The following is a 26,214-nucleotide window of genomic DNA, read 5'->3' on the forward strand; positions in this document are numbered from 1 at the left end:
CTTTATCATTCTGTCTTAAATATGCATTGCATTCTACTGTGTAGTTGTGCCATTATTTATCTAATTAAGTAATTCTGACTAATTAAGTTTTTTCAATCCTACTATTTCAATGAATGCTTCAGAGAGTGAGTTTGAACACAATATAACTCTCATGTGTTCAAGTCTATCTCTTACATTTGTGGAAATGCTGTAGCAAAGAGTATATGCATTTGAAATATTGGTAGATCCTGCCTAGTTGTCCTTGTAGCCTCAAAGCATAGTGTATTTGTCTGTGGAAAACAGAAATGAATAGGATCGTAGGCACCCTTAATACGACTTCATTTCGTGCCAAGTATGAAGCAAAACCAGGCAATCCATGAAAACCGTAGAAACTTTTAGAAAATCAAGGATTCTTGTGATGCTGGAATATTGACCTCTCTCAGAGGTGAGACTTCGCAGCATGGAGCCTGGCAGGATGGGGACAAGTTGGATGACGCTGAGCAGACAGATCTGATGAATACTTAAAGTAAACATACCAAATAAGCAAGAGCAGCCAAAATTGGTAGGCAGGATTGTAAATCAGGGCCCTATAACGATGTGTATTTTAATGTCCAAATAAACAATGGAAGCAGAGCTGTGATGGCCGAGTGGTTAAGGCGTTGGACTCGAAATCCAATGGGGTCTCCCCGCGCAGGTTCAAATCCTGCTCACAGCGCTATTCAGTAGCTTTCTGTTCTAATCGCGAGGCGATTTGTTTTTCGCTGTGAATCTCTGCTTCAAATTTTGTTTTTAAAAACCTGTAATAAAATTCCACGCTCTGATAACAGAAATGCAGGTAGCTTCCTTAAAGCGTTCTCTGGTATTTATAAGAAACCAGCCAACCATGGAACGGGCTGGCAGGAAACTATAAAGATCTAGGGTCATAAATATCCTTGTGGTGTGTGTGTGTGTGTGTGTGTGTGTGTGTGTGCGCGCGCGCGCGCTCTTTAAAACTGTAGAAATGAGGAAGCTGAGGCAAAGAAGATACACAGCCTGGGCCAAGGCAATAAATCTAACCAAGGAAGAGTACGGATAAAAGTTGTGGGCACCGTGGCTGCACTCAGACCCAAACCATTGCACTTCTCGCTCAAAGGACTACCCTCGCTTATAAACACTTATTTCCATATGCCTGTTTCGCCTACTTTGAGCCCTTAAACATTGCTAGCCAATTTGTGTAATGATGACTGATAGTTTTAAATTTTATAATTATATTAACTTTGAATGTCTAAGTTCCTATGTGAACTTAGTTCTTAAAGAGTTTACCTTTATTGAATTATTACCTTCATTTCGCCTAATTTGAGAAGGTAGGTATTTCAGAATGTCTTCTCTGATGCAGTGTCTGAAATTATTTCCTCTGGAAAGAGTTTTGGCTATTTGGAGAGTGAGATTGAAAACATATGATTAATACCTCAAGGATGAGTTTTATTCCACTTTCAGTGTATCAAAATTGAAAATTCAACGGGTCATTAATAATTGATCCATACACAGCATCAGTATCTAAGTGCTAAAGAAAAATGAAATGGTTTGAGGAATGAACAGATGAACGACTGCAGAAATTAATGAAGCGTTCACAAGTAGAAACAATAGAAACAAGCATGTACGTAAATGAGGTTGGAGTGCCGGCAGGCGCTAACCACTGTCGTTCTGTCACATACATGATGCTCCAAAGCAGAAAGTTCTTTCATAATTATAAATATTTTAAGTGAATGTAGCATGCAAAATGACCCTGAATATAACCCATCAGCTTTACCAGAATACACACCTCCTTCCTGTCTAACTGATTTCCGTCTTCATTGTCAAACAACTATTTTCTCACCCATTCCAGTGAACAAAGACTAATAGAAAACATCGACACAAAAGGGGGCCAGTGGCGCAATGGATAACGCGTCTGACTACGGATCAGAAGATTCTAGGTTCGACTCCTGGCTGGCTCGATACCCCTATATTTTTAGGAGGAAGGAAAAAAAATTCTTTGTACTCTTTACAAACAAAAAAATTATTTCTAAGTTCTTAAAATTCTTCGAAGTAAATCATCTGATCTGGTTTTTAACCATCTGTGGTACCTGCCACACAGAGCAATTTCGGCTTTTCTTTAAGTCTGAATGGATGCTTAAAGTCTGGGTGGATGCTTAAAGTATCTGTCTTCTAAAACGTCCCCTTTATCTCGTTCCTTTCAATGATACTGAGAAGGGGAGTTGACAGAAAGGTCTTTGGAAAGACAACTTCAAAAATTAAATATGGAATATTATTTGACCATAAAAAGAAATGAATTTCTGATACATGTTACACATGAAGGAACCTTGAAGATACATGCTAAGTGAAAGAAGTCAGACACAAAAAGCCATATGTTGTATGATTCCGTTTATATGAGATGTCCAGAATAGGCAAATCCAGAGACAGTAGTTGCCAAGAACTGGGGAAAGGGTACAGAGCTGATTTTTGTGTGATGGAAATGTGAAACATGATAATGATGAAGGTTGCATAACTCTGGGAATATACTCAAAAACACTGAATTGTGCACTTTTGTGTGAATCTTACAGTATATAAAGTATATCTTAATTTTTAAAAATCAAAGAAGCAAGAAAGAAAAGAAAAATATGACCAACATTTTCTTCATTAATTGTCCCCCATTGGGCAGGGTTCTCCCTCTTTAAGCTCTTCCCTGCACAATTTCTGTCTCGGAGCATGGGTCATAGAGGGAAAATAAAGGACATCGACTGGAGAAATTGAATCTGGAAATATGCTTCTATGGACAGATGAAATCATAGCGTCCCCCTCAATTCAGCGATCTTGGCGAAGATACGCCCTGACACCTGAGAAAGCTATTCAGACTCGTATCTCTCCGCCCAGCCCCGGATCTCAAACAGAAGAGCGCTACAGCCTCACCATCAAACTAAGAGACTATTCAGAGTTGTAAGGAATCCGAGGCAGAAATTAAACCGACAGGAAGAGGGCAAGGATGTCGAACGAGTCAAGGAAAGTAGCAGTTTGGGGGTGGTGTCTCTTTCAACAGCTTGATCTCCTTTCCAGGTGTTCCTGGGCGTGACTTTAGACTCTTGGAGCAAAGTGGAGGCGTCTGGGAAGGAAATCAAGGTGAAGATAGAAAGGAACAAAAACATGCAAAATTTCATTTGGTAGTACTTATGTACTGTAGCTCAGACGGTAAGGAATCTGCCTGCAATGTGAGAGATCCACGTTCAATCCCTGGGTCAAGAAGATTCCCTGGATGAAGGGAAAGGCTGCCCACTCCAGTATTCTTGCCTGGGAAATCCCATGGACAGAGGAGCCTGGCTGGATACAGCCCATGGGGTCGCAAAGGATCGGATACAACTGAGCGACTAACACTTTTCTTCACATTTTACGGAAGTTGATTGGCTCCGTACATTGTGCGTTCTAAGCGGTGCTGGCAATTAAAAGAATGAACCTGCCACGCGTCTACTCCTCGTTTGATATATGATCTGTTGGGCTGTTACCCAGTTAAAAGGCTGGAGTGGGGGCAGAATGGGGAGGATCAGTCAGTCAGTTCAGTCGCTCAGTCGTGTCCGACTCTTGGCGACCCCATGAATCGCAGCACGCCAGGCCTCCCTGTCCATCACCAACTCCCGGAGTTCACTCAGACTCACGTCCATCGAGTCAGTGATGCCATCCAGCCATCTCATCCTCTGTCGTCCCCTACTCCTCCTGCCCTCAATCCCTCCCAGCATCAGAGTCTTTTCCAATGAGTCAACTCTTATACAATGGCCCAAAGAATCTGGAACTTCCTGATGTAAACGCTTCTCAAAACTTGGCGGAGGAGAATCGCTAGGAGGGAGTATTATGCCCAGTTTTCTAGATTTCAACCCTCGGAGATTCTATAGTGATTCTAGGATGCAGCTCATGAATTTTTACCAAACTGATGTTGTATTTTATTATCCTCTTTTTCCAACTAGTAACGACAGGGAACTTCCACGGTAGAAGGGGAAAATAGAGCGTCTATATTAAAATAGAGCGTTTCATATTATTCCACGAGGCTTTAACCAGCCAAGGTAACCAACTTTTCTATTCTCAAGATTTTTGGACTGTTTTTTTTTTTTTTTTGGTTGTGGTGGTGGCTTGTTGTAAAACGAAGTCCGTTTCAACTTCCCTTTCAAATAAACAAAAACACATTTGATATATTCATCAGATCACTCTTGGACCTAAAGGAGATAACAGGTTCTTTTCCAAAAATTTCGGGGAAGTTCTTCCCCTCCTCAAAAAAAAAAAAAAAAAAACTACAGAGATAATACTGTGAAGTATTATTTCCTTTTCCCCAGAATGTTGGGTTAGGGTTAAGATGCCCTGTCCAAAACAATAGACATTAACACATGCTTCTAAATTCAGTCTATTTTTAAAAGAAAAATCGTGCAATCTCATTAATTTTTATTGATTGCATGTCAGAATGATAATATTTGGAGTTAAAACATTAAAATTAATTCCAATTGTTTATTTCTACTTCTTAAAATATGACTACTAGAAAAATTAAACTTACTCATTATGTGATATTATTACCTCTCACATCGTCCTATGGTTATTGATGTAGTAACATCAGTAAAGTGTGATCAATTTGCCAGGGAAGTGGTTCTTTTGAGCAGGCTCCACAGCAGTGTCATATTCCCAAGAATTTCTATTTGATTTTCACTTCAAGAAAATGTGTATTATTCTCTAGAGGCAATTTCTAGTGTGTGAAAATGGAAACTTTCTCACAATATATTTATCTGTTTTTCTTTTTCTCTATCGAAGAGGGCTAAAAAGCTTGTTTCATAAGTAAAAGATCCTGAAATGAAATTTGGCAGAGCTCTCTTCATAGGCTTTATCCTTGTGAAAAGTGTTAGCCTTCATTTTGTTGAACACAGTCTGGGGAATTAACCTTGATCAAGCCTATGTTGTCCAATTGCTGAATGATGTGGGAAACTAAGAGTCTCATGTTTACTTCATCTATGTGGTTTCTGAAGATGGCAGGCACTGGAAGTTTCATAAGAAGAGAAGTAAAGACTGAGTGAACTATGTAAAAAGTTGCATGAAAAATCATTTCACACGAGGTATGACTGAAGCACTATAAATTACTATTTGGACACCAAACAATTCAGATTTTCATTGGATGACAATGCCCCTCTCATATGTGACGAGATTATCAGCGATTTACTTTGCAATCTTCAGATATTTTGGCTTTCATCTTTGAGGTTACCATATGAGAGTTTACAATGAGAGCTCCAGCAGTTACTAGAAACCACTGCTTTTTCTTTTTCTTTTTGTGTGTGTATATAATCCCCACAACCAGTCTTAATTCTTTCTGGCATCCTAGGATATTTACCACACATGATGGTCAATAAATATTTGTGAATGGATCAGTGAATACCTAATTTCTTTTCTGTACAACTGTGAAAGTCAGTAGAATGGAGCTGTACACTGAAGATGCTGATGGCTGCACGAACTCTTAGAACCAGAAAGCTAAACTCTTTCCTCTTATTGTGTCTCTCCTGCACCCTCTACTGACAAAATTTCAGTGCCACCTGGCACAAGAAAATAGAAGTTTAAAAGGCCCAGATCAGTTGCTGTTGGTTTACTTTTCATGAAACCATGTCTGGACGCGGCAAAGGCGGCAAAGGTCTGGGGAAAGGCGGCGCTAAGCGCCACCGTAAAGAAAAGAAAAAAATTAAAAATAAAATTAAAAAAAAAAAAAAGCCCAGATCCTCTGCAAAAAAAAAAAAAAAAAAAAATCTAAAAGGGTGAATTTGGAGCTGACACGTGCATTAGAGAAAAAAAAAAAAAAAACAGCACTGTTTTTCCTCCTGTATGTCTTCTTCAGTACTCACACAGAACACTTTACTTCAGACACTTCTGGCCAGTAAATATGTGGAAGCTCCTCCCCAGCCAACCAATTTTGCAACACTAGCTGAGTGTCCTATAGTTTAACTCAATGCTGACATTATTTTTCTGGAAATAACCTCAGATCCCAAAGCTTACAATGAGATTAGTCCCTTTAGACTACCCATTTCAGATGCCAATGGAACAATGTAGGTCCCCGCATTATCCCAACACATAAACAGATGGTAAATTTCAATAAATTTTTGGAAACTAAAGTCAAATAAATATGCTAAATTCAAACACACACACACACAAAGAGACACAGGATGTCTTTGATAGACTAACTAGTAGACTCTATAGGGATGAGAAAAGAAATTATAAACCTGAAGGCCTAGAAACTACCCAAGCTGAAACATAAAGGAAAAAAAATAATAAGAAGTACTTTTAAGAGTTACTGATTAATACATTTGTAATGAGAATCCCAGAAGGTGAAAAGAGAGAAAAGAGCAGAAAAAATATTGGGAGAGTTAATGATCGAAGTATTTTTTCCCAAGATAATGAAAAACAGATATCTCTCACTTTTCTAAAGTTCACTTTGCTGCCACTTCATTTTTTGGAAAGACCTGCTTTAGTACTTGTTTTGCTAGACAGCTTGTTAAAAAACAGAGACACTACTCTGCCCACAAAAGTCCTTATAGTCAAAGCTATGGTTTTGCCAGTAGTCTTGTATGGATGTGAGAGTTGGACCATAAAGAAAGCTGAGTGCAGAAGAATCTATGCTTTTGAATTGTGGTGTTGGCTAAGACTCCATGAGAGTCCCTTGGACTGACTGTGGAGATCCAACCAGTCCATCCTAAAGGGCTCAGTCCAGAATATTCATTGGTTGGACTGATGCTCCTCCCCAGGAACTAATACTTTGGCCATTTGATGAGAAGAGCTGATTCATTAGAAAAGACCCTGATACTGGGGAAAATTGAAGGCGGGAGGAGAAGGGGACAACAGAGGATGAGATGGATGCATGGCCTCATCGACTCAATGGACATGAGTTTGAGCAAGCTCCAATGCAGATGGTTAAAAGGACAGGGAAGTCCTCAGTATGCTGCAGTCCATGGGTCCCAAAGGACTGCAGCCTACACAGGCTGAGCCATCCATGGAACAGCAGGCAAGTTTTGCTGGAGCCATTGCAGAGGCTGAAACTGTGTCAGGAGCAGCAAGGGTGGGGCCGCCAAGCTCCTCCCCCAGGTACTATACTGTGCATCTCAGCTTCAGGCCGCCACAGCTTGGACAGTGTCTGTGAGCATCTGTGCTGTATCTCCACTAACTTTGTACATTCATATGTAAGAAGTGTCCTAAGATAATTGTTTCTTCACTTTATGCCAATTCAGCTTGTGAAATGTTTTATAGGAATGCTCTGCTTTCTGATAGTGGAGGAACCTGTACATCAAACCTCAGCTCCAAGGTCAGAGAATTCCAAGCTATCTAATTCTCTATCTATCTGAAACAGTAGACTTTTCATCAGAAATTAGGTATGCCAGAAGATAATGGAATAACATTTGAAAGTGATGAGAGGCTAATTTTTAAAAATCTGTAAACTCAGAATTCTCTACCAAGCAAAAAATATTTTCCAAAACTGAATAAGAAATAAAAGTCCTTCCTGACAAACAAAAACTGAAGTGCATTTCTATCAGACCTGCAAAATAAGAAATGTTATAAGGTGGTCTCAGGAAGAGAGAATACAAAGCAATGAATATACACAAAAATGGATACAATAGAGGTACATATAAGCAATATTTTCCCCAATTTTAATCACTCTAAAAATGACTGACTGCATTAGACAAAAATAGTAGTGGCATATTGTACAATAATAGCATACATGAAAACAAACTCTGTGGCAGCAATGACACACAATATAGGAAGAAGTATATTACTGCAAGCTTCTTACATTGTAAAGGAAGCAGCAAAGTACAATTTGAAGGTAGATTTTGAATGATTGTAGTTGTATATAGAAAACCGTAGGGAAAACACTATTTGTTTAAGACATACAAATGATAAGGCAACACTCTAGATATAATCAAATCATATAAGATTTTCACATATTTCAAAGACACAAAAAAAGAGATAAAAGAAAGGAGAACATAGAAAGAAACTAATAAGACAGTGGATTTTTTAAAAAATACAAGTATATCATTTACATTATATCTAAATTCCCTAAATCCACCAATTATAGACAGAGCCTGTCAGATTGGATAAAAAGAGTTCAGAGTCAACTATATGCTGGACTATTATCCAAGTTTGCACAAGAAACTATCATTTCCAGATGAGATACTTGCTAAAGTAACTGGATCCCTGAGTCAGGAAGATCCCCTACAGAAGGAATGGCTACTCACGCCAGAACTCTCGACTGGGAAATCCCATAGACAGAGGAGCCTGGCAGGCAACAGTTTCCAGAGTCGCAAAAGAACTGGACATGACTAGGCATCAACAAAACCAATTCTACCGGGAGTGGGGTTCGAACCCACGCAGACAGATGTCTATTGGATCTTAAGTCCAACGCCTTAACCACTCGGCCATCCCGATGGTGAGCACTAGTACCTACAAGTCAAATATTACTGGGTTAAAATTAATTAGGCTTTCTAAATTCCATATATATGTGTTAATATACTGTATTGGTGTTTTTCTTTCTGACTTACTTCACTCTGTATAATAGGCTCCAGTTTCATCCACATCATTAGAACTGATTCAAACGCTTTCTTTTTAATAGCTAAGTAATATTCTATTGTGTATATGTACCACAGCTTTCTTATCCATTCGTCTGCCGATGGACATCTAGGTTGTTTCTGTATCCTAGCTATTGTAAACGGTGCTGCAATGAACATTGGAGTATATGTGTCTCTTTCAGTTCTGGTTTCCTCGGTGTGTATGGAATTTAGAAAGATGGTAACGATGACCCTATATGTGAGACAGCAAAAGAGACACAGATAAAAAGAACAGATTTTTGGACTCTGTGGGAGAAGGGGAGGGTGGGATGATTTGAGAGAATAGCATTGAAGCATGTATATTACCGTATGTGAAATAGATTATCAGTATAAGTTCGAAGTATGAAGCAGGGCACTGGGACAACCCTGAAGATGGGATGGGGAGGGAGTTCAGGACGGGGGACACATGTACACCCATGGCTGATTCATGTCAATGTATGGCAAAAACCACTACAATATTGTAAAGTAATTAGCCTTCAATTAAAATAAATAAATAAAATTTAAAAATTGATTAGGCTTCCCTGGTGGCTCAGATGGTAAAGAATCCTCCTGCAATGTAGGAGACCTGGAAATTAATTAGACTTTGTAGTCCCTGGAACATTATGAATAATTTTACACCCTTGAGATTGGAGAGCAAGCTTTAAAGAGAAAAAACAAATCCTTATAATGCTTCTTGGAAAAACTAATGAAATACAGTAAGTCTAGTTAACATCCGTCTTATATACATCTTATATATTTTTTTTCTTGTGATGAAAACTTTTAGGGTCTACTCTCTTAACAACTTCCAAATATTCAATACAGTATTATTGTTAATAACTATACTACCATGGTGTACCTTACATCTCCATAACATTTCTTTTATAACTGGAAATTTGTACCTTCTGACCCCTTTTATTCCTTTAACCCATCCTCCATTCCCCTCTCAATCACCAATCTGTTCTCTGTGTCTATGAACTCAATTTTGATTTATTTTGTTTTTTGGATTCCAAATGTAAATAAAACATTCGGGATTTGTCTTTTCCTGTCTCACTTATTTCATGTAGTATAATTCCCTCAAGGCTTAAATCAATGAAAGGTCATCAATAATAAAATCAGTATTTTTATTATACATTGAGATTGAAGTCACTCAGTCGTGTCCAACTGTTTGCAACCCCATGGACTGTAGCCTACCAGGCTCCTCCGTCCATGGAATACTGGAATGGGTTGCCATTTCCTTCTCCAGAAGATCTTCCCAACCCAGGGATCGAACCTGGGTCTCCCACATTGTAGGCAGATGCTTTACCATCTGAGCCACCAGAAAGTCCACTATTTTTCATTACTTGGATAGTTAAACAAACAAATAATGTTTGCTTTATGCCAAAACAAAATGTTGAGAACACATACTAATCACAAACTTAGGAAAAGACTGTTCTGTAGCAATGGTAACAAGTAGGCACCAGACCTGAATTTAAACCAATTGATCTATCCATGATAATTGTTTTGTGAACATTTGCACAACCAATCACTGTCAACTCCTGCTTTCTGAAATGAATCAGCCAGGATGCAGTTACTTCAGTAAACATCCCTTTGAGTGCCAACCAAACAACAAGAGTCTCTCCAGAAGAACCATGCTTCCACAGAATATGTCAACCCACTGACCCTCTGAAAGTCTACCTAAGTCCCCTCTCAGAAAATATCAGTCATCAGCTCTTTCAAAGGGATAGTGCCTTACCAGCACTGCTCCCTCCTTAAATGAACATAGGCTTTGGATTTCAAGCAGTGAATGGTGAAAATGCCCCTTTGCCAAATTTGAAATGCTGAAATTTCATTTTTTGCTGGGACTGTGTTTGCTGGGGGCAGGGGTGGAGGAGAAGGAAGGTAGTGTCACTGCTGAAGAACAAATGAAGTCAACATTCATTCCCAAGTTGATGTCTGTGAAGTTATCTCCAATTTGTTAGGTGACTGCAGCAAAATTAATCAGTTCAGTTCAGTTCAGTTCAGTCGCTCAGTCATGTCCAACTCTTCTCGACCCCATGAATTGCAGCACACCAGGCCTCCCTGTCCATCACCAACTCCCAGAGTTCACTCAAACTCACGTCCATCGAGTTGGTGATGCCATCCAGCCATCTCATCCTCTGTCGTCCCCTTTTCCTCCTGCCCCCAATCCCTCCCAGCATCAGAGTCTTTTCCAATGAGTCAACTCTTTGCATGAGGTGGCCAAAGTACTGGAGTTTCAGCTTTAGCATCATTCCTTCCAAAGAAATCCCAGGGCTGATCTCCTTTAGAATGGACTGGTTGGATCTCCTTGCAGTCCATGGGACTCCCAAGAGTCTTCTCCAACACCACAGTTCAAAAGCATCAATTCTTTGGCACTCAGCTTTCTTCACAGTCCAACTCTCACATCCATACATGGCCACTGGAAAAACCATAGCCTTGACTAGACAGACCTTTGTTGGCAAAGTAATGTCTCTGCTTTTGAATATGCTATCTAGGTTGGTCATAACTTTCCTTCCAAGGAGTAAGCGTCTTTTAATTTCATGGCTGCAGTCACCATCTGCAGTGATTTTGGAGCCCCCAAAAATAAAGTCTGACACTGTTTCCACTGTTTCCCCATCTATTTCCCATAAAGTGATGGGACCAGATGCCATGATCTTAGTTTTCTTAATATTGAGCTTTAAGTCAACTTTTTCACTCTCCCTTTTCACTTTCATCAAGAGGCTTTTTAGTTCCTCTTCACTTTCTGCCATAAGGGTGGTGCCATCTGCATATCTAAGGTTATTGATATTTCTCCTGGCAATCTTGATTCCAGCTTGTGCTTCTTCCAGCCCAGCGTTTCTCATGATGTACTCTGCATATAAGTTAAATAAGCAGGGTGACAATATACAGCCTTGGCGTACTCCTTTTCCTATTTGGAATCAGTCTGTTGTTCCATGTCCAGTTCTAACTGTTGCTTCCTGACCTGCATATAGGTTTCTCAAGAGGCAGGTCAGGTGCTCTGGTATTCCCATCTCTTTCAGAACTGTTCACAGTTTATTGTGATCCACACAGTCAAAGGCTTTGGCATAGTCAATAAAGCAGAAATAGATGTTTTTCTGGAACTCTCTCGCTTTTTGCATGATCCAGTGGATGTTGGCAATTTGATCTCTGGTTCCTCTGCCTTTTCTAAAACCAGCTTGAACATCTGAAAGTTCATGGTTCACGTATTGCTGAAGGCTGGCTTGGAGAATTTTGAGCATTACTTTACTAGTGTGTGAAATGAGTACAATTGTGCAGTAGTTTGAGCATTCTTTGGCATTGCCTGTCTTTGGGATTGGAATGAAAACTGACCTTTTCCAGTCCTGTGGCCACTGCTGAGTTTTCCAAATTTGCTGGCATATTGAGTGCAGCACTTTCACAGCATCATCTTTCAGGATTTGAAATATTCAGTTAGTAAGTAACAAAAGCCTTGCAGTGGCCCATATGAGGACTGAACCTACATCCTTGGTGTTATTACCACCATGCTCTAACCAACTAAGCTGCGTAGTCAGCTGGCAAAGAAACCTTTTCATACAAAAGTAATACAAAGATTCAGATTCTGGTACCTGCTTTAAAATAGTACATCAACAAATTGGACAAGATAGAAAGAAATAAATTCCCAGAAACATACAATCTACTGGGACTGAATACTGATGAAACAGAAAATCTGAACAGCCCTATTACTAGCAAGAAGTTGAATCAGTAATCAAAAACCTCCCAACAAACAAATGTCTAGGACCAGTAGCTTCACTAATAAATTCTACCAAACATTCAAAAAATTAAGACCAATCCTTCTCAGATTCATCCAAAAAATCAGAGAGGGGGAAATTCTTCTAAACACATTTTACAAGACAAGCATTGCCCTGATACCTAACAAGGAAAAGGATGTTACCTCACATACTGAGGAATGGAATGCTGATTTACACATGACTTTGCATGAACTTTATGTTAACTAGAACAGCCTATCTTGTGGCCGATCAAAAATATCTGGTATACTTTGCTTTAATCATTAAAGAAGAGTGCATTGTCCAGAAGTAAAATATGTCTGCTTTGAAAATAGAGGTAAAGCTAAGTGATTTCTGTGATAGTCCAAGTCAGAGATGCTGGTGGCTAAAAGAAGATGATAGCACTGGAGGTGGAAAGAAGTTACCAGATTGTAGATAAACTTTTAGAGTAGAACCCCATCAACATTGGTTGATGGATTTTTCATTCACTTAACAAACATTTATTGATTGCCCACTGTGTACACTCTTGTAAGAACCAGGCACTGAGCAATGGACAAAGGATATGAAAAATCCATGGCCCTATGGAGCTTACTATTCTCATCTGGGAGACAGATGATGAACTATATAAATAAAATATTTATACTTCTGATAATGATACATTGCTATGAAGAAGAGTAAAGAATAAAGGAGATTTAGTGGTTTGACCTTTCCTCCCCGCCCCCCAACCATTTGGCTGCTGCTGCTGCTGCTAAGTCGCTTCAGTCGTGTCCAACTCTGTGCGACCCCATAGACGGCAGCCCACCAGGCCCCGCCATCCCTGGGATTCTCCAGGCAAGAACACTGGAGTGGGTTGCCATTTCCTTCTCCAATGCATGAAAGTGAAAAGTGAAAGTGAAGTCGTTCAGTCGTGTCTGACCCTCAGCGACCCCATAGACTGCAGCCTTCCAGGCTCCTCCATCCATGGGATTTTCCAGGCAAGAGTACTGGAGTGGGGTGCCATTGCCTTCTCTGCCCCATTTGGACCCTTTTATTAATACCTTCTTAACATTTTAAAATATTCCAACTCATGAACACAGGATAACTTTCCATTTACTTAGATCTTCTTTAATTTCAATGTTCTGTTGTTTTCAGGGTACATTCAGCTTTGGATTAGGGCAGTGCTTTGAACCAAAGACATGAGTAGGAAGAGGCAGAGAATGGTGGTTAACACCATGTAGAAACAGCCTTTAAAAGGTGACAAAACCTCCTCAGGGTCACTGAACTAGAAAGCGGCAGGTCGAGGATGTTTCCCCAGTGCCTTCTGCGGACTTCTGAGCTCGAAGCTGTCCTGCCTCCCTGCTCTGGCCTCTGTGGATGTAGATGCTTCAACCAAGTGCCTCCCACTTGTTTGTTTTTCTGTCTCTTGTTGGTCAAGATGCTCCAGAGGAGGATTTTTTAACCTGCTTCCTCGTTATTGCCAAAGATGGCTGTTTCATCCTCACCTCTATTTTCTTATGAGGACCCTACTGTTACCCTGGGCTCCCTGCCCGATTCCTGGTCCTGTTTGCCAGAAAATTACTACAAGCAACTTCGTAGGCACACAGCGTCCTCTGCTCCTACCCAGGCGCATTGGATCAGAGTCTCTGGAGTAGGGCCAGAAATCTGCATGTGTAACAGGCTCCCTAGGTAACTGTGATGTTCTTTGGGGCTGGCGAGCTCAGGTTTGACAATTTTTAAAGAGATGACCACGGAAGACCCTTTCTGGACTCTGAATAGCGATCTGACTGAGGTGAGGGAGGAAGCCATGAAGATTTATGGAGAAATAGGAATAGATAGAGTTGAGAGGAGCAGGGGCAAGCATTCTGAGGCAGGAGTAATATTCTGCTGCTGCAGAAATATTCAAAGTGCTATAAGGGATCTAAGGAAAGTGGTGAGATTGTGGATCAGAGGGTGGGGATGAGATTGATAGGGAGCAGGAAAAAAGGGGAGACTGGAAAATAGACATGCCAAGACTGAAAGAGAGAGAGAGAGATGAAAGACAGAGAGAGACGAAAGAGAGAGACTGAAGTAGAGAGAAGATGGAAAGAGAATTGTGGAACAAAGAGACAAACAGACTGAATATTGGGGCAAATGAGGGGGACTGAAAGTATGCTGGAGGGCGGGGTGGGGGAAAGAGGGGCTCCTGAGGTAGAAAGAGATGGCCCCTGAAGGAGAGGGGAGAGTGAGGCACAGGCATGGAGACTGAGGGCCAGAGGGAAGGGAGATCAAGGGACAAGAGAGGAGAAAATCAAGAGCAGAGAGAGAATTGGATATCCAGGGGCCACAGCCACAGGGCTCTATATACAGACTGGCGTCCCTGCCTTGCTTGAATGGTTCCAACAGAAGCTTGACCTGTTCCAGGACAGGAGTCTGCAAACATACCTGAGCTCCTGATCAAAGACTATAAATTGAAAGGCCAGCCCTTCGGACAATAGAGGAAGTCTTGAGTGAGTGGTGGGAACATAGCCCCTAGAGCCCTCCCACAAAGGACTGGACAGCATGGACATCGGGCCTGTACCATGGCTGGGCCCTCTGCTCCTGGTTTCCCTCTGGGCGTCCTCAGCTCCAGGTAGGAGGATCCTGAGAGTCAGGCCGGGCCCCCTTGGGGAGCCCCGGCCTGACTCTTTCCCCTCCACGTCCCACAGCTTCCCTCCTTCGGCGCCTTGGTGAGCACATCCTGAGGTTTCAGGAGAGCTCAGCCTTGGGCTTGGGGCTGGGCCCAGATTCTGTGACCCTCCCAAAAGAGGGGTGGTTGGAGCAGCCACTGGACCCCTTCAATGCCTCTGACAGACGCTCCTTCCTGCAGGTAAGGCCAGGAGAGCGGAGATCCACTGCCCACCCTACTCCCTTCTCAGTCCCCCTACTCCACCTCTCAGTCTCTGCTTTCTATTCCTATCTCTACACCTCTGTCACCTCGTCCTCTCCCCATCAGTCTTACCTGATATCTGCTGTCAGTATCCCTATGGCCCTTTAGTCTAGCCCCTCTGTGTCTTAGATTTGCCCTCTATCCCCCAGTCTCCCCTTCCTTTCTTTATCCTCCCACTTTTTTTGGTCCTTGGGTCCTATCCTTCAGTCTTTCCTTTTCCCTGTCATTCACTCTCACTCCCTCATTGCCCCTCACTACCACCCCCCTTCTCCCTGTCCTTCAGATTAATCACCAAATGCACCACCAAGTCTCAATATGGAGCAAAAATCTGGACCAGCTTTGGAACCAGACCTGGTTCACAATAGGCACTTGAAGATATGTATTGAATGAATGAACAGATTTACCACTTTTATACCTACTCTTTTACACTTGCTCTCCCCACAGTCTCCAAAGGTCATCTCACACAGGCCTTATTTCTAAATCCACCTGCATTCATTAATTATTCTACAATAATTATCTCAATATAGAGCAAGTGCCTACCACTTCCTAGCCACTATTCTTGACCCTGGGATTATCAAAGTGAAAGAGCTGAAAAAAATATCTGCCCTTGTAGATATTACATTCTAGATGAGGAGACAAACAGGAGAGAAATGAACATGTAAATAAACAAGTCAATGTCAGATAAAAAAGATCCATTAGGGAAAGAGACCAGAATGAACAGGGAATAAAGAGTAGGTCAGAACTCTCACGATTCCATTTCTTCCTCCCCATCCCACCTCTTAGCGGTACTGGGTAAATGACCAACATTGGACCAGCCAGGATGGACCTGTATTCCTGCATCTGGGGGGTGAAGGCAGCCTGGGACCTGGTTCAGTGATGAGAGGTAAGAAGCAAGCATGAGGAAAGACAGGGGGAAGCTGGTGGAGGCGAGGAAGGGGAGTTGTATACTGTGAAGTGCTGTAAAGCCTGAGGTTTGCAAGAGTTGACACCTACCTCACACATATCCCCTTTGGACTCTTCACAGGGCACCCTGCAAATCTGGCCCCAATCTGGGGGGCCCTAGTGATAAGTCTGGAACATAGATTTTATGGCCTGAGTATACCTGCTGAGGGGCTGGACATGGCCCAGCTCCGCTTCTTGTCCAGCCGCCATGCGTGAGTGGGGGTAGGGGATGTTTGGGGTCATGGGACTGAGGATGACTATATTTTGGCTTCTCTACATCTTTGTCTCTTCTTCCATTGCCCAAAGTTGACCTCTGAGTCCCTGGTCCCATGTTTTCTTCTCTGTCTTTCAGTGTTTTATTCTTTCTTTTTCTGTCTCTCCATCTCTCTCCCTCCCTATCCTTTATTTCTCCACCTCTTCCACTGTATTCTTATCTTTTGCTATCATACTATGACCTGCTGGTCCAGAATACCAGAATCCCTTATGTGGATGACACAGCTTCCTCACTGGTCTCCTTGTTTCTGTCCTTGATCCCATCAGTCTATTCTCCAGATGAAGAGCCAGAGTGATCATTAGACCACAATCCAGATCACCTCTCTCCTGGCTCAAATCCCTCACATGTCTCTCATCGCACTCAGAGCAAAGACAAAACCTTTGCAACATCTCCTCCACCAGCCTCTGGATCTGCTTTGGAAGCTCCTATGCTGGCTTTGGAGGCTCCCCAGTTAGCTCTCTGGCCTCTCTCTCCCTCTTACTGGGCTCCAGGTACACTGAAGTCCTTGCTGTTCTCCAGACTTGCAGGCACATCGCTTCCTTGAGCCTTTGAACTCTGCCTTCTTCAAAGAGTGGGCTTCCCCCAGATATTTGTCTAGCTCCCTCTCTCACTTCCTTCAGTGCACCCTACACCTATACCAAATCCCTTCTCTTTCTTTCCTCCCTCACCTACTTTATTGTCCCCCCCAGGACTTATCTCTCCCTTTTCTGCTTTCTATCTCTGTATCTGTCTGTAATCAGTCTGACTTTCTCTGCCTCACTCTTGTCTCCATCTTTTTGTGTCCCCATCTGTATCACACTGCCTGTATATTCCTCTCTGTCTCTTAATCTTTTCACAGGCTAAACTAGTTTCCAACTGCAGTAGGATGACACAAACTACAAACTGTTTCAGAAAGGTTAGGGAGAGGAGAAAGCATTTGGGATTTAAAAAAAAAAGATGCTAGGGTATTCCCTGGTGATTAGGTGATTAGGGCTTCACGATTCCACTGAAGGGGTCATGGGTTCGATCACTGCTAATTGGGGAACTAAAATCCCAGAAGCCTTGTGGTACTGCCAAAGGGAAAGAAAAAAAGGAAGGATGTTAGATACATTCCAATATCTGTCTCTTTTTCTAATCGTGTTTCCCTCTCCGCCAATACCTCCTAACCTATCCAGCCTAGGCCCCTTCCTCTTCCTGAGTAGCTCTCTTTGATAGTCTCCAATCCCTCCTATAATTTAGATTTTCACCTAAACTGTCTTGAAGATTTTTCTTCTCCCACCTAGTCTGGAAGTGAAGAGTGGAAGCTTTCCAAATGAGTCTCCCCTGATCTAGGCACTTGTGCGGAAATGAGTGTGTAGGTATAGGGAATCCTCAGAAATACCTCATGAGAAAAAAACCCTAGCTTCTGGCCAGGCTCTCTCCATTCTTGTCTCTGGATCCCCGCCTGTAAGTCGGGGAATCTTCAGGGATTCCTACCCATGGGAACCGACTCAGCCTCTCCTCTGACCCTAGGCTGGCGGATGCGGCCTCTGCCCGCCTCACACTCTCCCGCCTCTTCAACGTCTCCTCGACCAGCCCCTGGATCTGCTTCGGAGGTTCCTATGCTGGCTCCCTGGCTGCCTGGGCCCGGCTAAAGGTCCTGGGACCCCTCTGGGTGGACTGGGGGCAAGGAACTTGGACTGCGAGGTCCATAACTCAGATAATAGGAAAACCTCCTTCCAGACCCTCCTCCCTCCATCCCCCATCCCAATCTGCCTTCGTAAGAGTTCAGTGTGTAGAAGATCACACAACGAGTGAATGACACAGGGGCGGGCAGATATGGGATCCCAGTCCTTCAGCCCCCAGGCTGATAACTTGTTCTCCCTCAGTTTCCCCATCTCTTTTTTGCCTCCATCGCCTCTTCCGCTCCGGTGCGGGCCATACTGGATTTCTCCAAGTATAATGACGTAAGGATGGCGGGCGGTGGGCCCGGGGGGAGGAAGGCCTCGGTGTTGCGAATCACCTGATATTCTTCCGCGACCGGACTTTAGGTGGTGTCTAGAAGCCTAATGAACACTGCGATTGGCGGATCCCTGGAGGTATGAGTTGGGGCCCAGTCGGAGGGGGATAGGGAAAGAGAAAAGGCCTTGAGGATGGGGGCCAGAGAAAACGGCTGAAGCTTGCAAGGTGTTGGGGTCTCAGAGACTTGGGAGCCCCGAGAGGTGGGTGAATTTGGGAAGGCGAGAGCTGAAGATGGGTCTGGGTACCAAGAAGGGAGAACCCAACAGGGGCGGGGCTGATACGGGGGCGGGGTCTGAGGACGGACGACCCTATCAGGAGGCTGTATTTGTGTGGGCGGGGCCTGGGGTGGGACGGCCCGGAGGAGGAGCCGGAAGAGGGCGGGGCCTCGAGCAAAAGCGAGTTTCAACTGCCCCCTGTATGAATCTGAATGTGGAAAAGTGGGGAGCCCAGGGAGGATGAGGGTCACGGAAAGGGAAAGGCCGAACCCCGGGCCCAAGTCTTCACCAACGCTGCCTTTCGCTCTTCGCAGTGCCGGGAGGCGGCGTCCGCAGCCTTTGCGGAGGTGGAGCGGCGGCTGCGCGCGAGCAGAGGGGCTTGGGCAACGCTGAGCGTGGAGCTGGGAGCGTGCGGGTCTCTGGAGCGCGCTGAGGACCAGGCCGAGCTTCTGGGGGCGCTGCAGGCACTCGTGGGAGGTGCGGTGCAGTACGATGGGCAAGCTGGAGCGCCCCTGAGTGTGCGACAGCTCTGCAGACTCCTCCTCGGTGATCGGGGCAACTGCAAGGGCAACTGCAGCGGCTCTGCACCCTACCGCGGGCTTCGTCGGGCAGTGCAGGTGAGAACCCTAAGCACCGCCAAGAATGAGCAGAGCGAGGATTCCTGCTCCACCTCCGCTGTGTGAACTTGGGCAAGAGTAAACCCTTCTGCACCTTAGTTTCCTCGTGTGTAAAATGGGCATTACATCTCAAAAGGACCTCGGAGGTGAAATGAGGTAGGAGCAGTATGCCCTAGGGAACAGGGAGCCCGGAGCACAGTAGGCAGATGTTAGCGACTGTGCTTAATATTTTGCCTACATTGTTCTGTCCTCTTTCTGGGGCCTGCAAGAGAATCTGGCACACAGCAAACTCTCAAATAGTATTTGTAGAATGAAGGAAAAACAATAGTCCAGGGGACACAGTTGTCCTCGGGACACAGTTCTCCTAGAGAGCGGGGCTCCTAGCCTCAGACTCCCTCGCACTCCAGCCTCTACAATCCAGCTATCACTTTTCCATCGATGTCTGCACCAAATGCTGTGCGGTGTGTTTCACATATATTATCTCATTGAATTCTTAAAATAGTTCTAGGAAGTAAACACTACTATTGTCCCCACACACAACTGAGGAAACTGAGATCTAAGATATTCTCACTTGCCCAAGATCAACTTTACAGATGAGAAGTTCCTAGTCATCTAGCACCTTAATTTCTCACCCATAGGGACCTAGGTCCCCAGCACCTCTGACCAGTGACCCCAGGAAAACGCAGAAACTCACTCTTCTGACTTCTGACTTTGACCCATAGGGACCAATGGCTCCAGGCCCTGCCCTGGCTTGATGGCCCGGGGGGACGGCGGGCGGGGGGGGGTGGGGGGTGCCCAGGGCTGCGGGGGCAAGGAACATATGTCTGCATATATGTATGTGTATTGTCCTTTAGGTTGTCACACACAGCCTGGGTCAGAGGTGTTTAAGCATTCCTCGAGCAGAGACAGTGGCACAGCTGAGGGTCACAGAACTCAAGTGTCCAGCGTGGGTGACCGGCAGTGGTTGTACCAAACTTGTACCGAGTTTGGCTACTGTGAGTGACTGGCCAAACTCTCACCTCCCAAACATACGGTCTCTGCTGTGCCCAGACAAGCCATCTCAAGGTGGTCCAGGCTCATTATGCTCCTTCTGAGACACCCCCAACCTCACTCCAGACATTTTTCTATCAAGCTCTGATCATTCTAGGCCATCAGTGTCTTGGGCTGAGTGCAACTCTGAGACGACCGTGAACTCACTGAAGGGAGGGTCTGGAACTGTCTCAGTCATCACTGGGGAGAGCTCTGAACATGATTATTAAAGAGGTAGGGGGCTGGCTATATACTCCACATTGGTGAATCCCTCTCTCCACAGACGTCACCTGTGAGGTCCCCGGGTGCCCTTTCTCCCAGCTCCCAGCTCTGCCCTCCGAGCTTGAGCTATGTGAACAGGTGTTTGGGCTTTCAACCTCATCTGTAGCTCAGGCTGTGGCCCAGACCAACTCCTATTATGGTGGCCAGACCCCAGGAGCCACCCAAGTGCTGTTTATTAATGGTGAGTGTGCCATCAGAATTTGACTCCTTAGTGTCTGCCTGGCTGTGGCTCAACACACCATCCTTTCCTTTCTTTCCAGGGGATACAGACCCCTGGCATGTGCTAAGTGTAACACAGCCTTTGGGATCTTCCGAGCCAGCCCTTCTCATCCCTAGTGCTTCTCATTGCTTGGACATGGCACCTGAGAGACCCTCAGATTCCCCGAGCCTCCGCCTTGCGCGACAGGTAAGAGAGAAAAAGCTCTCAGTGATTTGCATTATCATTTGCATGCTAATTTGCATGTTCCTGCTCTCTACTAGCGCTGGAGTCTGAACTTTCCAAATTCTCCCCACCTCTCTACAGAAAGTCTCCCAGCAGCTGCAGACCTGGCTTGGGCTGGCAAAGAAGAGCCAAGTTAGGGGTGCTGTCTGAATCCTACACCCTCACCAACTCCAGAAGGGCCACCTCACTCCTGGATGTATCCGTTTATTGACAAGAAAAAGCAGCTTGTTCTGAAAGAGGAAATTCCCAGGAATTCACAATTGGCAACTGTCCTGCATAAAACCATCCTATGTCTGCAAAATCCTCACTCCTGACTAAAAGTGCTTTGTTACAAAGAGTTATATAAATTAAGTGATTATTCTCAATGTTCTGTCATTTTTGTTCAGTCACAAAGCCGTGTCCTACTCTTTGGGACCCTGTGGACTGTAGCCTGCCAGGCTCCTCTGCCCATGGAATTCTCCAGACAAGAATACTGGAGTGGGTTGCCATTCCCATCTCCACAACTCAATGAGAATATTATTTTAAATGTCAAATGTCAAATAAACACGGCTCTTTACGCTCATCTCCTCCCCCTGAAAATCAGCTTCAGGCTCAAATTTTGTTCAAGTACTGGCCTGAATGCCTTGCTGCCTGTCTGTCTCTGGACTTCAGACCCTGACCTGTCTCTGCTTCTCACTGTTGCTCTCACTGGACCCTCCTCCCTCAGTCTCCAAACTCTCTCTGTCTGTAATTGTCTCTCAATCTGCTCCTGTTTCTCTGAATATCTTCATTTCTGTCTCTCTCTGTGTCTTAGTCTGGTTCTCTTTCTTGCTCTTCGTCTCTGTCTCGGCCCTTGTTGCTCATTCAGTACCTTTCTACTTTCCTCCCCTCTTGCTTGCTCTGTCCTTACTTATCTCCATTGCTCTATTTCTGTCTCTCATTTTTGGGCTCTGCATCCCTTTAGTCACTTTCTTTCTCACTCTCTCTCGGCCCCTATTCCTCTCTCTTCAGACTTTCCCTGTCCTTTGCTATCTTCTCAATCTTGCTTTCTCCGTGAGGCTCAGTTTCTGTCTCTTAGGCTCTTCCTCATTGTCTCTACTGCTCTTCTTGTCACTTCACCCTTGTCTTTCTCTGTCTGTCTTTTCAGTTTTCCTTCTTTTTCACTCACCAATCTTTCCCCATAATCAAATGTCACTCTTGGGCAAGTCCAGCTTCCAATCCAAGGGGTTTAGGGTTCTGATCAAGCCTTCCTGCTGAGGACACCTAATCTCTGAGAGATTAGACCCAGTCTCACGGGGGCCTACTTGGCCTGCCTTGGCACGGCCAACAATACCATGTTCACAGGTTGGTTCAACCCTCACCAGGACCAGGAGTTAGCCAGTCAAGGGGCCTGAGTGCCTCTGGGAAGCTGGGAAGTGGAGGGAAAGTAAAGACGAGTGGGATGAGGGGAGGGATGGGCAGGAGTGTGGAAACAGAGGCATAAAGCCCATTCTGTGAGGGGTCGTTCCCTGCCTTTCTTGACTCCAAACCCTGAGGAGTAACACTGTTCTCTCTCCTGAGGATCAGTCCTAGCGCAGAACACAGGTGCTACTGCTGCTGCTAAGTCACTTCAGTTGTGTCCGACTCTGTGCGACCCCATAGACGGCAGCCCACCAGGCTCCCCCGTCCCTGGGATTCTCCAGGCAAGAGCCCTGGAGTGGGTTGCCATTTCCTTCTCCAATGCCTGAAAGTGAAAAGTGAAAGTGAAGTCGCTCAGTCGTGTCCGACTCACAGGTGCTACCCTGTAACAAACGCTGCTCTTGAACCACAGCCCCTCATGTTGAGGTCTAGCCTCAGTGATTCCCATCATCATTTAACAGTGTGCACCATGGTCTGACAGTCATGGGTGCTCGATTCCTGCCGAGAGATGAAAGAATGAGGTCTACCCTCCAATCTTCACTTCCTCTTGATTTTCCTCCTACTTTGCTGGATACTTATTTGCAAGCTTCTCCATTTATTACTTAATGGCTTTGGGGTTTGTCCTGGGCTACCTCGTCTCCTCAAGTATTCTCAGAGCCTCCCTATCAATGTGGCTGTGGTGCCAGGCCTACCTCTAAGGCAGGTTTGCCACAGTTTTGATTACCTCAGTCCTCAGGAAATAGAGTTCATTCACGCCAAATACTAAGAATTCCTCTTTGTTTCCCCCTAATTCCACGATGGGGGAGAGGAAGAATGCGATTTCTTCTTTCTTTGAGTATTAGTTTGTGGTCGTTTGGGTTCACTGTATTCCTTTTCCAGCTCCCGGAAAAGCCGTATTGATACCTTTTCTTTTAATAGCATAAACACGATCTCAGACTCCCTTATCCCACACTCCCATGTCTGGCCGGTTAGCTCAGTTGGTTAGAGCGTGGTGCTAATAACGCCAAGGTCGCGGGTTCGATCCCCGTACGGGCCAGGCTGTGTGAAGAGTACCGTTTTTCACACTTACACACAGAAGGTGACGGTTCATCCATTTTAGGTTCACCGCTTACATCCCAGTTCATGTCTGGGACACGGAACTCTCGGGGAGAACTGGCACTGGAATCGTACATCTTTCCTCATGTTTGACTCGCATCTGCAGGACGAAAGGATAGCAGTCAGCGACCCAGCAAGCCATAGAGCATCGCTTTGGCGCATTTTGATCCACAGGGTAACTGATTCCAGCAAAGAAACTGACCTTACTGGATTATTTTCCTCCTAAAATAGACTATGAAACCATCTACACTTTCTACATTTCCACACTTGAGTCTTAACTAGATCAGCAAAAGATGAAACAAGGTTTTTCAAATGCTATGTGAAAAAACTCTATTGATACAAACACAGCAGGAAGGAAGCAATTTTGTCAGCTGTCTCTTTATGAGCTGGAGCCATCAATGGCCAAACCTGAAACACTTTGAACAACAAATAATATAGTTTGAGATAATGATGCAAACTAAGTATAAAATATGTATTCATGAGTCCGTACTGTTATAAATCAGTGATTAAATAAGTAAATCAATGAATACAGGAGAAGGGATGTATTTTTCTTACTGATGCATTCCAACTAAGGTTGGAACTATTCTCCACCAACCCACCAGGAGATGGAGATTTAACCTCTCCCTTCTGGAATATGGGCCATCCTGACCGACTAGCTTCTAAATATCCAGGAAGAAGTAGGAAAACATAGGAAGAAACTTCACCAGGGAGAAAAACAGCAAACACTCCCTTAAAAGTGATCAAGGTTGGCATCACTAATGGTAAGCTATCCTCCTATCAAGTCACATCTGATAGGAAGTGATGGGACAAGTACTTCATCTCTGTGGTCTCGTCCAGAAACCTGTAGCCCAGGCCTTCGTGTGAAAACTATCAGACAAACCTAGACTGGAAGATAGTCATAAAAATACCGGATAAAAATAATTCATCCGCACCAAGAAATAATCACAGACCAGAGGAGGCTGAATGCAATGTGGGATCCCGTGGGTGGGGGGGGGGGAAGACATTAGTGTAAGAACAGATGTGACACACACAAATACATGAGTTTAGTTATTATTAAAGTAGCAGTGTTGGTTTCTTGGCTTTAATAAAGGTACCGTGGTAACCCAAGAAGCTAATTAAAGGAAACTCTGAAATGGGTACAAAGAAACTCTATTGTTTTTGCAACTTTTCTAAATATACTCCAAAATAAAAATTTGTGTTTCAAAATTCGCATAGGAAATGTGTCTGTTTCCCACCACTTAAATCAGAGTTGAGACAAATGCCTGGTGGGCAGTAGGTCCATGACAGGCAGTTCTTAAAAGCTGAAGGAATGTGATTGATGTCTTCTTTGGTGAAGGACATGCAGAAATATTTACATGGTGACCTGTGCAAGATGGTACATGCTGCAGATTATTCTCCCAGAGTCCCATTCCCACACTGAAATGCAAACCAGACCAATGACATTCGTCTTCAGCCTGTAAAAGACATCTGAAATGGAGCTATACGGTGTATATTGAACTTGAAGTTCGGTGAGTTTCTCTCACAAAGTTTCAAATAACACCTGAAATGTTTTCTTTCCTAGCTTGGCCAGAAAATATTTCCATTTGTGTCAATAAACATCTTAACCACTGCTCTTTGTGACATCTTGCCCATTATAAAGGGCAAGACCGTCTTGCCCTGTGTTCCCATGACACAATCCAAGATTTTCAGACAGAACAATGGCCAGTTCACTGTTCTTCCGTGGGGTCGTCACAGAGATCATACTTTGCCCAGGCAATATTACTCACCCCTTCTTTTTTGAACTGGGAGACCAAAGGTTACTTTAATGTTAGGTGGGTTTGTTTTCTTGTGTGTGTGTGTGTGTGTGTTTTTATTCTTATTTGTGTGCTTTGATTTTTAAGCCTTTGATGTGCTTAACAGCAGGTGGTTCCTAACTTAACTTAGTTTTCCCATTAATTCACAAAATACTTGATAAAGTGCAATCACATTGGGCAGAAAAATTGTAATCCTATAGCAGTATGTGATTGCAATGAAGGAGTTCTTCAAATAGAAATAAATGGAAAATGTGACCTACCTTTACAGAAGTACTCGAGAAGCTACAGTTGTTGGGAAAAAAAAAAAAAAAAAAACCACAAAACAAAAGTCTGTTATTGCAAAAGATACTGGCAGCTTCCTGACACTATTCACTAGCACCTGTGGAAGCAGTATTGTTTATGCGGCCTAGATATAGAACACTTGTAGCAGTCTTATAGATTGAGGCTAGAAATAATCTACACTACCTGCCAGCACTCTTCAAAGAATTTGAGTAAATAAAAATAATAAATAGAGGTTTTACATTTTCTCAAAGTCACGAGTATAATGACAGATTTGGAACAAAGAATCAGTGGAGTCTGACATCAGAGTTCGAGCTCTAAAGCATCATCGCATACTGCCTCATGCTCAGAGGAGAGGACTATTCTCTGATAATTATGCAGTAAGTGTCCATTTTAGGAACTCAGACAAGTCAAGAACTTGATGACATTTTTAATGTAAGACGTGTCTACCAAAGTTTTAATTGTCTGTATTTCTGTGTCAAACATCATTCTTGCATGTTGACATTTGCTGAATTCTTACCTTCCTTTTCCCTTTTGCATGCCTTTACCGTCCACGTTGCTCTAAAATAAATATGAACAGGCACACTCCTCTCTTGTAAGATACTGCTCTTTGACAGTGAGCGTAGCAAAAGATGTGGTGAAGTCCTTTCAAGCGCTCCATTTCATGCTATGTTTCAAGACTGATAAGC

At 43.8% G+C, this 26,214-nt stretch overlaps 1 protein-coding gene and 4 non-coding genes across 5 annotated transcripts; 4 read left to right on the forward strand and 1 right to left on the reverse strand.

The window, feature by feature from the left end:
* The first annotated feature begins 612 nt into the window (after window positions 1-612).
* Window positions 613-694, forward strand: TRNAS-CGA (transfer RNA serine (anticodon CGA)). The gene has a single exon. It is a non-coding gene; the product is annotated as a tRNA-Ser (tRNA).
* Window positions 695-1,879: 1,185 nt separating this feature from the next.
* Window positions 1,880-1,952, forward strand: TRNAR-ACG (transfer RNA arginine (anticodon ACG)). The gene has a single exon. It is a non-coding gene; the product is annotated as a tRNA-Arg (tRNA).
* Window positions 1,953-8,335: 6,383 nt separating this feature from the next.
* Window positions 8,336-8,418, reverse strand: TRNAL-UAA (transfer RNA leucine (anticodon UAA)). Its single transcript has one exon. It is a non-coding gene; the product is annotated as a tRNA-Leu (tRNA).
* Window positions 8,419-14,833: 6,415 nt separating this feature from the next.
* Window positions 14,834-21,131, forward strand: PRSS16 (serine protease 16). The gene is given in 13 exon segments (XM_005902515.3): window positions 14,834-14,903; window positions 14,980-15,140; window positions 15,984-16,083; window positions 16,225-16,354; window positions 17,908-18,031; window positions 18,264-18,341; window positions 18,426-18,473; window positions 18,926-19,228; window positions 20,083-20,158; window positions 20,161-20,223; window positions 20,541-20,720; window positions 20,800-20,945; window positions 21,063-21,131. Coding segments are annotated over 13 exon segments (1,548 nt in total).
* Window positions 21,132-23,320: 2,189 nt separating this feature from the next.
* On the forward strand, window positions 23,321-23,394 carry TRNAI-AAU (transfer RNA isoleucine (anticodon AAU)). The gene has a single exon. It is a non-coding gene; the product is annotated as a tRNA-Ile (tRNA).
* Window positions 23,395-26,214: the final 2,820 nt, after the last annotated feature.

The sequence above is a fragment of the Bos mutus genome, chromosome 23 (assembly GCF_027580195.1).
Source record: "Bos mutus isolate GX-2022 chromosome 23, NWIPB_WYAK_1.1, whole genome shotgun sequence".
Taxonomy (NCBI): Eukaryota; Metazoa; Chordata; class Mammalia; order Artiodactyla; family Bovidae; genus Bos; species Bos mutus.